We start from the raw sequence: 15,739 nt of genomic DNA, 5'->3' as shown, positions 1-15,739 counted from the left end.
TATACTTTCTTAACGTTGAAATAAAATAAAGGCGATAAGAACGTTTTATTTATTTAATTTCATTGAAGCTAAAAACCTATTTAATAGATCAGTCCAAAGAAAAGGCGCGAATATTTACTCGCGGCGTTTAGCGCGAAATTATGAAAAGTGCCCCAACTTTTCTGATTCGTAGTCAGGTGTACTGTTGCAAAAGTATACACAAGTATATTTAGAACAGTACTCCCAATGGCTTAATGGTTTGCGCATTGTGGATAAAAGAGAAAAAAGCGCATTCACATTAGCGACCTGGGTTCAATCTTTCTTGTGACCAAAATTTTGAATCACTTTTCAGTCGATTCTACAAGGTTTTTTTTTCGTGAATCGGACGGAAGACCTCTCGTTGCTCGCAACGAGATCGTATCTAGTTCTTCATCTTCTTCTTCCTGGGTACTTTTTTGTCCGGGAGTGATCTTGTAAACTACACATCCGACTTAGGTAAAACCTTTTTAGAGTCAGTAGGCATGTTATGTAGATTTGCGGAACGAAGGTCATTTTGCGTGCACGTGCTTGCAAGAGCGTGCACGTCAACACGTGAAATGGCCGATTTAACTGATATAGGCGTAACTTTTTTCCATTTTTGATGAAATGCTTCGAAACTTATAATATACGGATATATTAGTAGCGTAGACAATATGACATGGTCAAAATAGCAAGATCTCACGCGCATGCACGTGCGCTTCGCTCTGATTGGCTGAAACTAAATTCTCAATATCTTTCTTGTTTTTTGACGAAATCCTTTGAAATTTTGAACATAGCCATGCATTAGGATATCCCATAACAGGATATATAGCAGTTATAACGAAAACACGTGCATGCACGTGCGCTGCATTCTGATTGGCTTAAACTTTAAATAGCTATAACTCCCTTGGTTTTCAACCAAACAGAATGGGATTTGGAACATAGATAGATATAATAGATTTCTACAAGAAAGTATGGTCACCATGCACATGCATACACGTGCGTGTACGTGCGCTGCAATCTGATTGGCTGAAACTAAAACAGCTGTAACTCCCTTGGTTTTCAACCAAACGGGATGGGATTTAGAACATAGATAGATGTAATGGACTTCTACAAGAAGGTATGGTCACCATGCTCATGTATGCACGTGCGTGCACGTAAAATGAGTAAATTCAAAAATACACTTGAATGAGTGTATTTTTTCATACTTTTGGATAAAATACTTTAATATTTAGCATATTAAAATATATAGAATGTGTAGACAAGATGATATGGTCATTACGCACATGCATTCACGTGCGCACGCGTGCAATGCTAAAATTTGAATGAACTTGGTACACTTCTGGGTAAACGTTGTTAAAGTCTAAAATGCATAGCGTTTGCCTTCTTTAATGAAGCTTAGAGGGAATATGGCATCAAAAGGGAGTTGGGGAGCGTTTGGGGAACATCTGTTACGGTCCCCGTTACAATTAGCACTAGTTAAATTTATTTTACAACTATTCTGGATACTTTATTTTTTTTACATTTCAACTTTTACAAACAGCCCTTTTTGTCGATGTCGGTTCACAAAATTTCCATTCCGACGTCCATGTTGGACATTGTGCGTAAAATATCTTCCAAAGAATATATTACGCTTGCTTATTAATAAGATAAAACAAGATTTGTTTGTGAAACACTGATGCCCCCTTATGACAGCGTATGGCGAGGGTTGAATTCTCTCAAATGCCTGTAAAACTCCAAAGGTGAAGGTCAAAAGTTGGTATCTAATAAAAGGAAGGTCTTGTTACAAGGACTACACCTGTGAAATATGAAAGCCCTATTTCTAACTGTTCAAAAGTGACCAAGGTTAAAGTTTTTAAATAGTGGATCAAACTCTAAGGTCAAGGTCAAAAATATTTATACCAGCTGAAAGGTCTTTTCACAATTAATACACACCTGAAGGATAAAAACCCTAGCTCCAACTAGTCAAAAGTTATGACCTAGGTTAAAGTGTGGTATTTTTTTCGTAAACGTAGGCCCAACTCCAAGGTCAAGAGGTCAAATTTAAAGGTACCCATTGAAAGGTCTTGTCACAATAAATATACTTGTGAAATATGAATATCATAACCCCACCCACTCAATAGTTATGGGCCAGGTTAAAATTGACAACAGACAGAGAGACAAACAGCCAGACAGACAGGACAGGACTAATATACCCGGTTTGCGGTTACACATGATGTAATTGGTTAATATAAACTAACCAATGAGAATATATTTTTCAAAGATTTGTTTTCAAATGACCCAACCCCAGAACACATCTTTTGTGATTGTAAGAGGACGATCTTCTAAAAATGACATCATGATGTTTGATTTAAATTCACTAGTCAAAGATCCTACAATATTGACACATTGCATTTTAAAAACGAGTTTATATTTGTTTACAACACTTACCTTCAATAAAACTGTTTTATGATTGGTTCAAGTCCTAGACCAAGAACAATTGACTTCTAACCCAACTTTTAGATACCGACATATGTCAAGGGTTTGTGTGGAGACCCGAAATCACAAAATATTGACATCGTGAGGATGAGTAGGCATTGGCTCAAAGACATTTGTTTTCAATGTCACATTTTGCCAAAATTAGGGACATAGTAATCTTTCATACAAATGGCTTTAAAAAAAACTAATTAGTTTTGGATTAATTGATTGCCTTCCATGTAAAAGAAAATGGTTACCGTAGGAAATGAAGGAACAAATATTAAATGGAAGTAGATATTTTATGACAAACTCCATATTCGTTTTGTTTGACATTATTATGTGTATGTATTATATTTTGATAGATACATTCATAGAAATTCCGGACAATTTCTTTACAAATTTCCTTATTTTTTGCTGTCTCAAATAAACAAACCTTATTGCTTTTTTACTCCACCGACTCAAAATTGGTTACAAAAGGTACTAAATAGGTAAACTTGGGTGTACATTGATATATATGGACAATATTGTATATTTATTGATTCTTTTCTAGGTAATACTACTTAAAGGGTCGACCGTTCAGGTAGTATTTCATTCTTTGTCCAAAAAACTGGAAAGCATCGACATGCCGACTAATATAACTTGCCCTGAAAAAGAAAATGGTACACTAGTCTTACACGTTGTTAATTATACAAATGCCTATACTGGTGTTTTCTTTTTAGTCTGGATTTCTTCTTCAAGTCTTTTTGCAATTCTTTGGATTTCTCGTTCAATGTTTAGAACGCAGTTTTCGCAACCCCGATTCATTGCCATAGCTGTATGTTCTTGTGACTTTCTGTTTGCAGGTGAGTATATTTTTTGGAGAATTAAAAATTACTTTTAACAATTATCACCAGAAGTGGCAATTATAATAAATAAAAAAAAAGAAAATGTTCAAAACTTCTAAAAGCTAGAAAAATGTGAATGTCTATCAATGTCTAGTCATTTTGATCTGTGAAATCGAAAACAAAAACAACCTTAGTTTAGGGACCTCGTTTAATCTTTGTCAAGACGCAGAATTGATCATCCTTGTATTACCTGTAATTCATTAATTATTAGTCATGACACAAGTCAACATCAAAGTCAATTTGTAATATGTATAGATGTAGGGCCCTTGTTATATCGTGAAATTACAAACGATCATAGAAATGTTGAACTTAGGTATAGGACGCGCTAGGACACACCGTTCACAGAAGAATTTATTGAACTAAATAGAGTGGGGAAAAGTTTGAAGAGTATTTCTTTTTAAGTGATGAAAAAAAGGAACAAGAGTCCCATGGACCATATTGCTAACCTGGGCACATTGGTTAGAAAAAAAAAAGATTTGTATTGAAAAGGCTAAATATATAGGTGATCACGATTAATCCCGTCCCTGGAAGAGAAGGGGGGGGGTAAATTTTATTCACAATTGAATCTAAACAACTCGGAATATTTCATATATTGCTTTGACTATTCATAAAAAGTTTGATCTTCTTTTGTGGACTTTCCTTTCCTCAGAGGATATGATTTGAGCAAATTTAATTTGAATATACCTTACCCGAGGATGCTTCTGAATAAATATTACTAGTCATGAATTTTCTTTTCTTAAGGTAATTCCATCCTCCTATGATGTCATAAGTTTTTGCAAAAACTATTATTTAAATTCATACCCAATAGAACAATATCTTTTGGAAGAATGCTTTTCAATAGGTTTAATTATAAATATTGTTAAGTAAAAGAATTTAAAAAGTGCATATTTTCTTTTGTTAATCAATAATTCAATCTTTAAAAAATATTGACAAGGGCAGTAACTCCTTCTCAGGTATCTTCATTTAAGAATTTTCTTCATTGTACTTCTAAGGTAAAATACTTTCCCTGATATTCAAAATTCAACAGTATCTTATTAGTAGCAAGTATTTCGGAACTTTCAGTATTAGAATTATGCATTTAAACCAGTTTTTACATGATTTTTTATAATACTTTTTTCAAAAAAATGTACGACTTTTTTTGCTGCCATAGACTTTTCTATATTTATTTCTCCCATCTTAAATAATATGGCAACCTATAAATTTATTGCAATTATTGGTAAATTTAAACCATATTTAATGAAAATAAATACAGTTTTTGTACTTTGAACCATTAAAATTGTGAGGGTGGAAAGACCTTAATAAGAATATGTTATCGAGTTTTCCTGTTAATATTGCATGTCCAATAACAAAATGGTTATAGAAATATAATGTTGGTGACAATATGATTATTCTGATTGTTTAAATGTGATAATTAAAGGACTGGAGTTAAGGCTCAGTTTTTTAATAAACAAAGAAAATGCTTGAGCGTATATTAAAACAGCAGTCGGTGTGTGATAAATGTGCAATAAGCACCAGGAGAAACTTGGCAAATTTTGCTACGTCACGTTTCACAGTTTGCTGAGAAATAATGGGATTTTTCTATAATAGTTGTATGGAGTGTTTAATAATTTTTCCATATCTATTCAACACTGACCAAAACCACCCACCCTCTCCCCTAAAAATTCCTCTATTCAACCAAAGCAAAGCTTGTAAATATATTTTATTGATAAATGAGGGTAACGTTACAGTGTAATACACTGTGATATGCATACATGAACATGTTTGATTTTTTAATTGTAAAACATTTTTGTAAATGTGTCATGATATTTAAGGAATGAATTAATAGCAACCTAAATTATACTGTGTATAAAACAAGACAAGTTTTCCCTTAAATGCCTTCAAGTTGTTCATATTTTTAACGTAACGTCAAGCGGATTGATACGTTGTTGACATGTCATTGTGACGTAGGCAAACAAGATTATACAATTTAGGCTAACTTTTTAACCAATCAAATGACGCGTTACAAACAAAATTGAATTATTTTGATAAAGGATTGTTTTACATTTGTATAGTTTATCATATGCCATAATATTAATTAACACATTCTCATTATCAATTTCAATCAATATTTCAATTATTCAATTCAATTCTTTATTGAAATCAATATTAGAATTAAGCCCAAATTTCCTCTGCATCACAGTAAACACGTTTACTAACAATTTTCTTCAAATAATAAATTCTTGAATTTTTAAAATTGATATTGCGTTATGACATGTCTATTTTGTCCACATTGAACAAATGAGGTATTTTTAAGGGACTCTCTCAAAATACAGGTACAATTACTATAGGATTATATTCTAGAAAATAGTAAATTTTTCGCACTTTAGAGCAAATTATACAAATACTACAACATATTTTAAGTTCAAATTATAATATATGATAAGTAATACTATATTGTACATTATTTGTAAGAAACACAAAATTTCACCGTCTTTTTTACAGAGGGGGGCATTTCAAAATGCCAAAAAAATGTCGTTTTTATGGAGTACTACAAAATAAGACGGATATAAATGATTTATACAAAAAAATATCGAGATATTATTACATATTTTATACTTTTTTTTTATAACATATTTTTATGACCCCTTCTGTAAAAGCTTCATTTTATCATAACGTCAAATACACTATTACGTCGTCAATCTACATGTACCTATCAGTTAAAAATCGTTTTAAAAATCAATTATAAATTATAAAATGGTAATCAAATTTTTCAAACATTAATTTCATGATTTTGTTTATATTCATAAATTTAAAAAAATGCTTTAAAACAGTAAACACGCTTTATTTTGCTATGATGCGCGAAGTATTCCAATTTTGATATACTGTAATTTTATTTTGGCAATGGAATCCGCAGTAGGTCCCCTTCAGTTGAATATATTTTGGATTATCATATGACACAAACGATATGTGAAGAAGACGAGTAAAATGAAAAGGAAGATTCGAGTTTTCTTCATATACAATTATTGACTGGGTATTCGGGCAACATATTATTTGTTGGACCTGAATTCGAAAATGTTGGACGAGGCCGCAGACCAAAATAATTTTTTTCACCTTCAGGTCGAATAAATGATATGTTGCCCGAATCCAATGCTACATTTTTTGTTATACCCTTAATCACTTAACCTTTTATCAATACACTCTGTATTATCAATTACTTTATTTGGAAAAATTTAGGCTTAGTCAATAAAAATAAAACAATAGCTGAAAAAAAAATCAAAATTATTATATCACAAAAATTATTTATCACAACATACTCTTCCCGTGTTTCTGTCTTTCAAATACTAGTAGCAACGACTCTAAACCTCGGATATTTCCGTTTCGACGATATTGAACGATTATTTGTGACCCAGTGCCCAGTGACGCTGCGGTCTAAAAATTCTTCTGTTGGACTGGCAGGCCGGTCAACATTGAAATTGTTGTATTTGTTAGACTATTTATTTTATTAGTAATAAATATACAGAAAGATATTTATAAGGGTGTAAATAATATATTTTCAGCCCTCTGCGCAAGTTTGCAAGTTGCAAATTATTTCCTTGGTTACTGCGATTCTGGAGGATACCATGGCTGCATTTTCAGAGGTTTCTCCCAGACAGTCTTCATGATGGCTTCCCGTCTTATGGTGGTGCTAATGTCTGTTGAGCGCTTTATTGCACTGAGATATCCGTTCAAGTACAGTAGTTTGATGTCGAAAGAAAGAGTCATAGGTGCCGTTGTTGGATTAGGAATTTACGCAGTGTGTTATATTCCATCTTACTATCTTTCATCCGTCAATTACCCAAGAATATGAAAAATGTTTCCTAATTAGATAGCAGAAATGAGCGCTGACAAATACATCCGTAGTTTGACATTTTACTAAAGAATGTAATGCACTGAAATGAACTAAGATGAATGTTTAGCATTACTGTCTGAGTAGACGATACAATTTGCCCGTGGAATCTTTTCTTTTACAGATATTCGTATCATGCTTGCCTATAATGGGAGTCAACAGCTATGGCTATCAATCTTGGTGTGATTTTCACTGGAACGACAGATCTCTTGGGGGAAGATTTTTCGTCCTTTATTTTGTTTTTGAAGGTTGGTGAAATGCATTGATCTCTATTTATTTGTACTTCTGTTACTTCTACTACTCTAATATTAGCCATTTCTTTATTAACTTAATAAACAAATAGCTTAAAGGTTTCTAAATTGGGTAGATCAGATTCTAAATTGTTCACACCATGGCTCTTTGGGGTACGGTAGGGCAGATGCTGTCATATCTTTTTTCATTTGACGCCATATGTTACCCAAATTTGATAGAAATATTTTAACAATAAATTCAAATGATTTCTATCCATTTTTTTTTAAATGTTACGATTTATTCAAAACTTATCCAGATTTAAAAATGCAAAAGTCGGGTCACGGAGCAGGTCAAAATTTGGTAAGTAACAAAAAATACAACAAATAATGTCTGTAGTCATATTCTCTGTAAAATGGAGTAAAAACGAAAAACAACCTAGAAATTGAACAGTTGAATTAAAGAATTGTTACATCGACACGTATTCCAAGTTGTGGCTTAATAATTTGCTTTGTTGAAAGACGTCAACTTGAGGAGTTCTCTATGAGAACGACAAAAACGATGACAATTTAGAACGTCACGGAGCAGCAAATAACGATGCAATTTCAGGAATAATACTGAATAAACTCTTAAAATGTTGGAGGAATGAAAAAAAATGTCATAAGGGAGTTGTGCACGTGTGTACAAATAGTACAGGCAGTATTCGAGTGACGTAGACTTTATCGGATGAGGAAAGTCTACGGTGAAGAAACGGTTTAACTGTAGATTGTTCTGTTAAATCGAATGGAATGAAACTTTCAATAATATCAAGAAAACAAATATTTCTACATATTATATTGGGCTTATTTTAAATTTCTAGTGAGTAGTATAACGAATATTGACATCGTCCACGAACTTTTCGAACAACCCTCGTACAGCTGAATGAATATATTTTTTAAAATATACAAATAAATTCTTCTCAAAATCCACTGGACCAGAGAAGCTGAAAAATAGATGTAAGATAATTGACCCGAGAGGTAGAATAGGACAATTTAGGGACTTAATAGGACAAAAATTAAAAAGAAATTGCAAAGGCATAATGAATTATAATACAGAAGCATCCTCTTGCAGTGTAGATTTTTTTGTTCAAATAAGGCTCCGGTATATAGTCAGAAGGCTATCCAAAATTTCCATAATAAATCGAAGAAAAACATATGCAGAACAGAGCCATTGACTCAGGTGAGCGCTGTGGCCCTTGGACCTCTTGTAAACAAGGATTGTGTTATAATAACTGATACGACCACATTCATGCCATTACGGATCAAATGTAAGAATTGTGAAGGGTATACCCCAATCCTGATAATCGTAGGGAAAATTATGGCGTATACCTATCGTATGTACGAGTCGTGATCAGCTTCAACATGAAACAAGGAATAAAAATGTGTTGCTTTTTACAGATACAAGCATACGATCGATTAAAAATACAGATCAAATGAGAGTTCCGTCCGGAGAGAAAAAAGGTGTAACAAAAATGCAAATATCATCAAAGACTTATCCGTTAATTTCCTTCTTGTAATTTAATCAATTGTATATTACTGTTAGTGTCAAATGACTTCAGAATCTGATCCTTCAATTAAAGCGAAAACTTCATATACTGCTATAAGAAAGAATGCTTTGTACGTCCTAAAAAATATGTACTTATTTCAGGACTGAGTAATTAAATGGACTTACATACTAGTATATTGTAATGGTACATGTACATGTTAAACAATATAAACATCAAAGGGCAATGTTCCTCTTGTACATAAAGAATCATCTGAGATAATTCTTTGAAAGGATTAATGAGTCAGATTAACGTAATTTGAAAGGAATATACTTGTATGTTTTTTAAGAATAACAATAACTTTAGGTGCTGGTTAGAGAACTGCTCCAAAATATTTTAAGCAGCTTGCTGGCATATTTTGAGAATATTTATATTGTCGCCGTAAAAACATTTTAAACAAAACAATTCCCAAATATCCGAATTCCTTTCCAATGCAAAAAAGAATTTTGAAAATGTGTACATGTTTGTTTTTTTTCTTTGATGAAAGGTGTTGTCATACTTACTATAAAATATTTTCTGTAAAATTGTAGCGTCAAGCAAGAATTTATATATCGGGATATTTTGCAAGGTGATGTTCCACTTTGCTGTGTTTTTCATATTTAAATGTTTCTGCCTTCTGCCTTCTTGAATTATTGTTTTCTAACGTTTTTGTAGGATTTACTTGCATGGCAATCATCGTTTTCTGCAACATCTCCGCCATATATGAGCTTCTCCGCATGAACAAAGTACGACCACTCGACACGGGATCAAAAATGGACAAAGATCAAACAAAATTTATAGTGATGATGGTGGCAATCTCTGTCGTTTACATAGTCTTCTCATCACCCCTTTTAGTGAGTACCAAAAACTGATATTTATGTAACAACTATCATTAAATACATCATAAACTTATAAATACAATCAATTTAAACTTAATTTGGAAGTTATTGTTAATTGATTATATGTTGTTTTACCTTCCATTTTAGAACTTTTCGCTTATGTAGAAACGTCACCATATACCTGTGGAAGACTTATTTAAATGCAGTTTGAAATGAAAAACAAGATGTGTTTGTAAAACACTGATGCCCCCGTATGGCAACATAGGAAAAATTAAAAAAAATTTCTTAATTGCAAATTTAATATATTGGTGCCCAAAGTATGGTATTCCCACTGAAAATACAATTGTAAAATATAAAAGTAGACCAAGGTTGAAGATTTTTCATAAGTACGCAAATCTTCAAGGTCAAGGTAATTGGTATCCAATGAAAAGCCTTACCACAAAGAATAACTATTAGAAATACATGTATGAAGAAAGTCCTAGCCCTAAACGTTCAAAAGTTATGGCCAAGATTAAAAAATTTAAAAGTGGGACAAACTCCAAGGTCAAAGTGTCAAAGTTCTTGATATCAAATGAAAGGTCTTTCCACAAGGAATACATATTTTAAGTTTAAGAGCACTAGCCTTAACCCTTTAAAAGTTATCAAGGTTTGCTTTTTTTAAAGTAGGTCAAATTCAAAGGGTCAAAGTTCTTGGTATCCAATGAAGGGTCTTGTCACAGGAATTACAAACGTGAAATATGAAAGCACTAGGCCTTAACGTACAAATTTTATGGCCAGGGTTCAAGTTTTTTCATAAGTACGGAAATCTCGAAGGTCCAAACGTCTACCGGTGAGTTTATGGTGTTCAATGAAAGGTCTTTCCTAAAGAATGCATATATAAAGAATAATGTCCTGATATCTACTGTTCAAAAGAAGATATCGTCAAAGTATAAGTTTGAAATTTTTTTGTAAAAGTGAGTCAAACTCCAAGGTCAAGATCAAGACTGCTGACACAGGGTGTACAGAGTGAAGACAAAAACATTCTCAAAGTAAGAACTGACACATCTTCTGGACATAATTTAGTATAAACTGTGTATGATGTATACAATGGATCCTACTGAACAGTCAAGGGAGGGGCTACTCACCCTATACAATCCCATGGCTGCAAATTCGGTGATACCCATAGAAAGGTCTTGTCACAAGGAATACACATGTGAAATATGAAATTCATGACTTTACGAAATCAAAAGTTATGGGCAAGGATAAAGGTTTTTGTGGATAAAGAGACAGAGACAGGCAGACTGACGGTCACGACAAAAAACTACATGTATATACCCCCCGAAACTTCGTTTACAAGGGCTTTAAAAAATCGTTTGGTAGTAATACATGATCACTCGCCTCAGGCAGATATAATACGGACCTTAGCCTCACATACTTTTACTCGGAGAATATTTTACGTTATGATATTGCTAGGAATATTTAATGTAGGTCTTAATTCATAATCTTAGAACAAGTTTAACACCTTCCTTCAATAAACTTTGTCCAAAAAAATGAAGATATGTCAAATAAGTCAAGATAAAATTTACACCATTTTTCGCCTGAAAATCACATATTTTGACCAATATTTCAAAATAAACATGACTGACTCCAACTTTTTCATTATTTTAAAGTACTCGATACTTGTGACTGATCAGCGCTTAAGTCGTAAAAAGCTTGATTTAAGAAAAAAATTTATTGCCTATTTAGTTTTTTATTGACCCAAAATTATGTTTTTAGTGCAAAAATGTCACACAATAATTTACGCGCATTACTTTTCAAGATTTGTTCAATGATTAATATTATTCAAACAACTAGTATTTTACGTAAAATAAAATAATATTTATTGCCATTGTATCATCTGATAAAATATGGTAAAGGTTAAAGTAATTAACCAAAGAGTTTAAATTTAAGTGCAAAAAGGTCAACTTAGTAAGTCAGTAAGATGCACACTGACCCTATTTTCTCGTCGATTTTGAGTCCCACTATGTGAGTACTTATCCAAAATATACTTCTAAAAAAAATCCTTGATTTAACAAATTTCACGAGTGACATATCTTCACAAGAAAACTACCGGGTTACTGCTTGGTTAATAAAAGTTATGTATTGGAAGCAATACCATAAACATAACAATTAATTCTTATGTAAATTATTTTTTTTTTGTCACAGGTACGTCTTTTCTGTAACCAACTTGAAATCAATCTTTCGAAACAAAAAGACTTTGTTGGAATCCGTCTGAATATTGTCAACAACATGATGAATGCCCACCTGTTTCTTTTCATCCAATTTCTCTTTCATCCGAAGGTACTTGAAAAGTGGAGGAGATGTTTCGGCCGAGGTAGAAATGAGGATCCGAGTTCCACGATTCCAACAACCACCACTTCATAATATAAATTAAAACAAAAGACGATTGTAGCTGTTTTTTCTTCTTCTTCAAATTTTGACTTCAAAATATGAAGTACCTATAGAACAATTTTGTGGGCATTCTCTATCATATCACTCTCAAGTTTGTTTCTGAATAAAGCTTTGTGAATCCTTTCTTAATCTGCTTCAAATAACTACTTCCTCCCTTATATACTGGACAAAAAAAGTTAGGGATATTGGGCATTTGGTTTGATAAAGTTTTTGAGAGAAACAATTAGTGAAATACCAAAAAAACATTGATTGAGAAAAACATTTTGTTGCTTGAATCCGGTTCATTGAATGCGTCTTCACAATTTGCACGTGCCCATGAGCCGTACGATAAAAATGAGGTACTCACTGGGTAGTTGTGTAATGCAGACAATCGGTCAGCAGACATCACTACGTTATTGGAAAGGTCATCAGCAACTGAACGCGACTTAATTAGAGGTATGCCACCACAAAGACGTCATTTACAGGCAAATGAGCGCAATCAAGCAATCGGAATGCTTTAAGCTGGACAAACCCAGCGAGATGTTGCTTTCCGGTTTGATGTGTCCCAGAGTGTCATATCTAGACTCTGGACACGATTTCAGGGGACTGGTACAGTCAATGAGAGGCAAGGAGTGGACAACCCCGTGCTTCAACGCAACGCCAAGACGGTACATCGTTACGTTGGCTCGGAGACATCGTCTTCTACCAGCCCCAAGACTGGCTCGTCAGTTCAATGTTGCCACAGGCTTGCACATTACACCCCAGACTTTGAGAAACAGACTTCATGCTACTAACCTCAGGAATTACAGGCCAGTAGTGCGCCCCAGACTTCTTCCACGTCATCGACAAGCGTGCTTGGAATTTGCACGTAAACATGTGAATTGGGAAAGACGAGGGTGGGAGCCGGTACTGTTCACAGATGAGTCCCGATTCTGCCTTGACTTTCACGATGGTCGTAAGCGTGTGTGGAGAGAGGCCAGACAGAGATACAGCCAGGCATTGGTGGCTAACACAATCGGTTTGGGGGTGGCTCTGTGATGATTTGGGGTGGGATCTCTCTCGCGGATCGCACTGACATGATAGGCATCAGGGACGACACTGACTGCTCTCCGATACAGAGATGACATTCTGCACCCTGTTGTTTGCAGGAGCAATTGGGCCAAATTTCATTCTGATGGACGATAACGCTCGTCCTCATCGTGCTCATTTGGTTCAGGAGTATCTACAGAGGGAAACTTTTGAGCGTATGGAGTGGCCTGCTGTCTCACCGGACCTGAATCCCATCGAGCTTGTGTGGGATCAACTTCAGCATCAACTTTCACAACGTCCAATCCAACCACAGACTTTGGATGACCTTGAAAACGCACTGAGAGAAGAATGGAACAATCTCCCACAACAGAACATTGTGAATCTCATATTGAGTATGCAACATGGATACCAGGCTGTTCTGAGAGCAAATGACGGTCACACAGAGTATTGATGGCATTCTGAATAAATTTTGGACATGTTCTGTAAATTTCAATTTGTTTTTTTCCTGTCAGATTTTTTCACGTCATTCAGTGACAAGTTGTTCTGTGCATATTAACTAAAGTTCATGAAATGAAATCGAGATTTCTGATTAAAATTGAATAAAAATAATGTAAGCGTTTGTTTTTCATAGATTCTGCCAAGTGCGTACAAAGGTTTAATTTTAATTAATGAAATGGTCAATGATCCCTAATTTATTTTGTCCAGTATACTTTTATATATGTATTTGTACCAGACAATAAATTTATTGGGCTGGTCAAGATTTGACAATGAATTGGATCTTACAAGTTAAACCACTCAAATTGACGGATGATTTTTTTGTAAATCCTTTTCTTTATTACATACAAGATTATAAATTAAGCCAGAAACTAGTTCTTAAAAAGATAACCAACGTCGCCTAGGTAAGTGACATTTATGCCACTTTTCTCGAAAATCTTGCGTCCTCTGTTGATCCAGGCCATTTGGCGACTATGTTAAGCATAGAGAAATATGCGTCGATAACAGGTTACACATTAAATAGTATGGCATTGCTTGTTATTCACGAATTCTTCCTCATTACCTGAAATGCGCAGTGTCCTACCTTGGGACGCGGCGATAGCCCCAAACACTCCTGGGAAGATGGCTTTTGCTTGAAAGTTAATTTTATGCCGGTCTGAGGGTCAGTAGGTAATTTTATGTACCTTCCTACGGCATGCGATTGAGGTAGGTCTCCTCTAGGAAATCTCTGCACAATTTGAAACAATTTATTGTGCAACTCTTATTTTACTTTATGATATAATGTTTTTTTTCGGGTTTCCTAGAGCAGAACACATCCAATTAAGCGCACACTTTCTAATGTCACTCAGCAGTTCTTTCCAGCAAATACATCTTCAAAATCCCAATCAATGGATCAACTCTAATAAACAGACTTGAAAACTAAGATTTAGGAAATGAAAGTTGCCAGAAACGGTTCGTGAGGAGATGGAAGACAGTACAAAAGGTGGATCAGAAAGTTAAAAATAATTCTTTGTAGGATGCAATTTATTTATGAAATGGTAATTGGAAAAAAAGAATAAAACATCAACAACACCAGGTGCGTCAGAAAATGTGGGTTTTGTGTACAATACATAAAGTGATAATTATCTTGTCAGTTATGATGTTAGTGATGATGATAATATGCCACTGGCTGTGTTACATTTTTCTTGAGATTAACTTTATTGTGACTTCAATGAATTGGTGGAACATAATGAAAATGTCTGATGATGCATGTAAATTCACTGATTGGGAAAGACTTTTGCTTTTTGCCTCGACTCATATACCTTTCTTTAAAGGATATACCTTTCTTTAAAGGTTGCTAAGTAAGCTAATTTGATTTAACACCAACAGAAGTACATATTTACGTTTTTAGATATTTCATTTGTTACTTGATGCCATTATCTGGTCACTTTAAATAAGGTCAAAGAGTTTTCGAGATATCGTGTGGAAACGAAAGCGTAACAAATAGACAGAAAGACGGACAGCTAGACGGACGGACAGACCCATTTAATAGCCCCCACTTTTCAAGCGGGGGACAACTAACTAAGTACATATTTATGATGGGCAAGAGTGCCTCTTCCAAAATTGTCAATTTTATGGCCCCAGGATCAGGGGTTCTAGTGCTAGGGAGGGGCTATATAGATTATATAGTGAAAGTGCATTATTTCTTTGAAAATCTTCTCCCTGCTCCTGGGTAGTAAATAAACTAACTAAATAGTTATGATGAGCAAGAGTGCCTCTTCCAAAATTGTCAATTTTATGACCCAAGGGTCCGAGATTCTGGTGTTAGGGCGGGGCTCTATTGATTATATAGTGAAAATGCATTTATTCTTTGAAAATCTTCTTCTCTGCTTCTGGGTATGAAATAAACTAACTAATCACATAGTTATGATGAGAAGGAGTGCCTCTTCCAAAATTATGAATTTTATGGCCGTAGGGTCAGGGGTTCTAGTGCTAG

The 15,739-nt window shown here is 34.1% G+C and overlaps 1 protein-coding gene across 1 annotated transcript; it reads left to right on the top strand.

The window, feature by feature from the left end:
* Positions 1–2,122: 2,122 nt before the first annotated feature.
* Positions 2,123–12,390, top strand: LOC134242285 (prostaglandin F2-alpha receptor-like). The gene is made up of 5 exons (XM_062724374.1): positions 2,123–2,195; positions 6,875–7,110; positions 7,328–7,451; positions 9,668–9,846; positions 12,016–12,390. Exons 1-5 carry the CDS (start codon positions 2,123–2,125, stop codon positions 12,232–12,234), a joined length of 831 nt encoding a protein of 276 aa, XP_062580358.1. The 3' UTR covers positions 12,235–12,390.
* Positions 12,391–15,739: the final 3,349 nt, after the last annotated feature.

This window comes from Saccostrea cucullata, unplaced genomic scaffold (assembly GCF_032062105.1).
Source record: "Saccostrea cucullata isolate Sc308-1 unplaced genomic scaffold, CSIRO_AGI_Scuc_v1 ctg2742, whole genome shotgun sequence".
Classification (NCBI taxonomy): Eukaryota; Metazoa; Mollusca; class Bivalvia; order Ostreida; family Ostreidae; genus Saccostrea; species Saccostrea cuccullata.
Note: the sequence above shows the minus strand (reverse complement) of the source record. Positions and strands in the feature narration are given on the sequence as shown.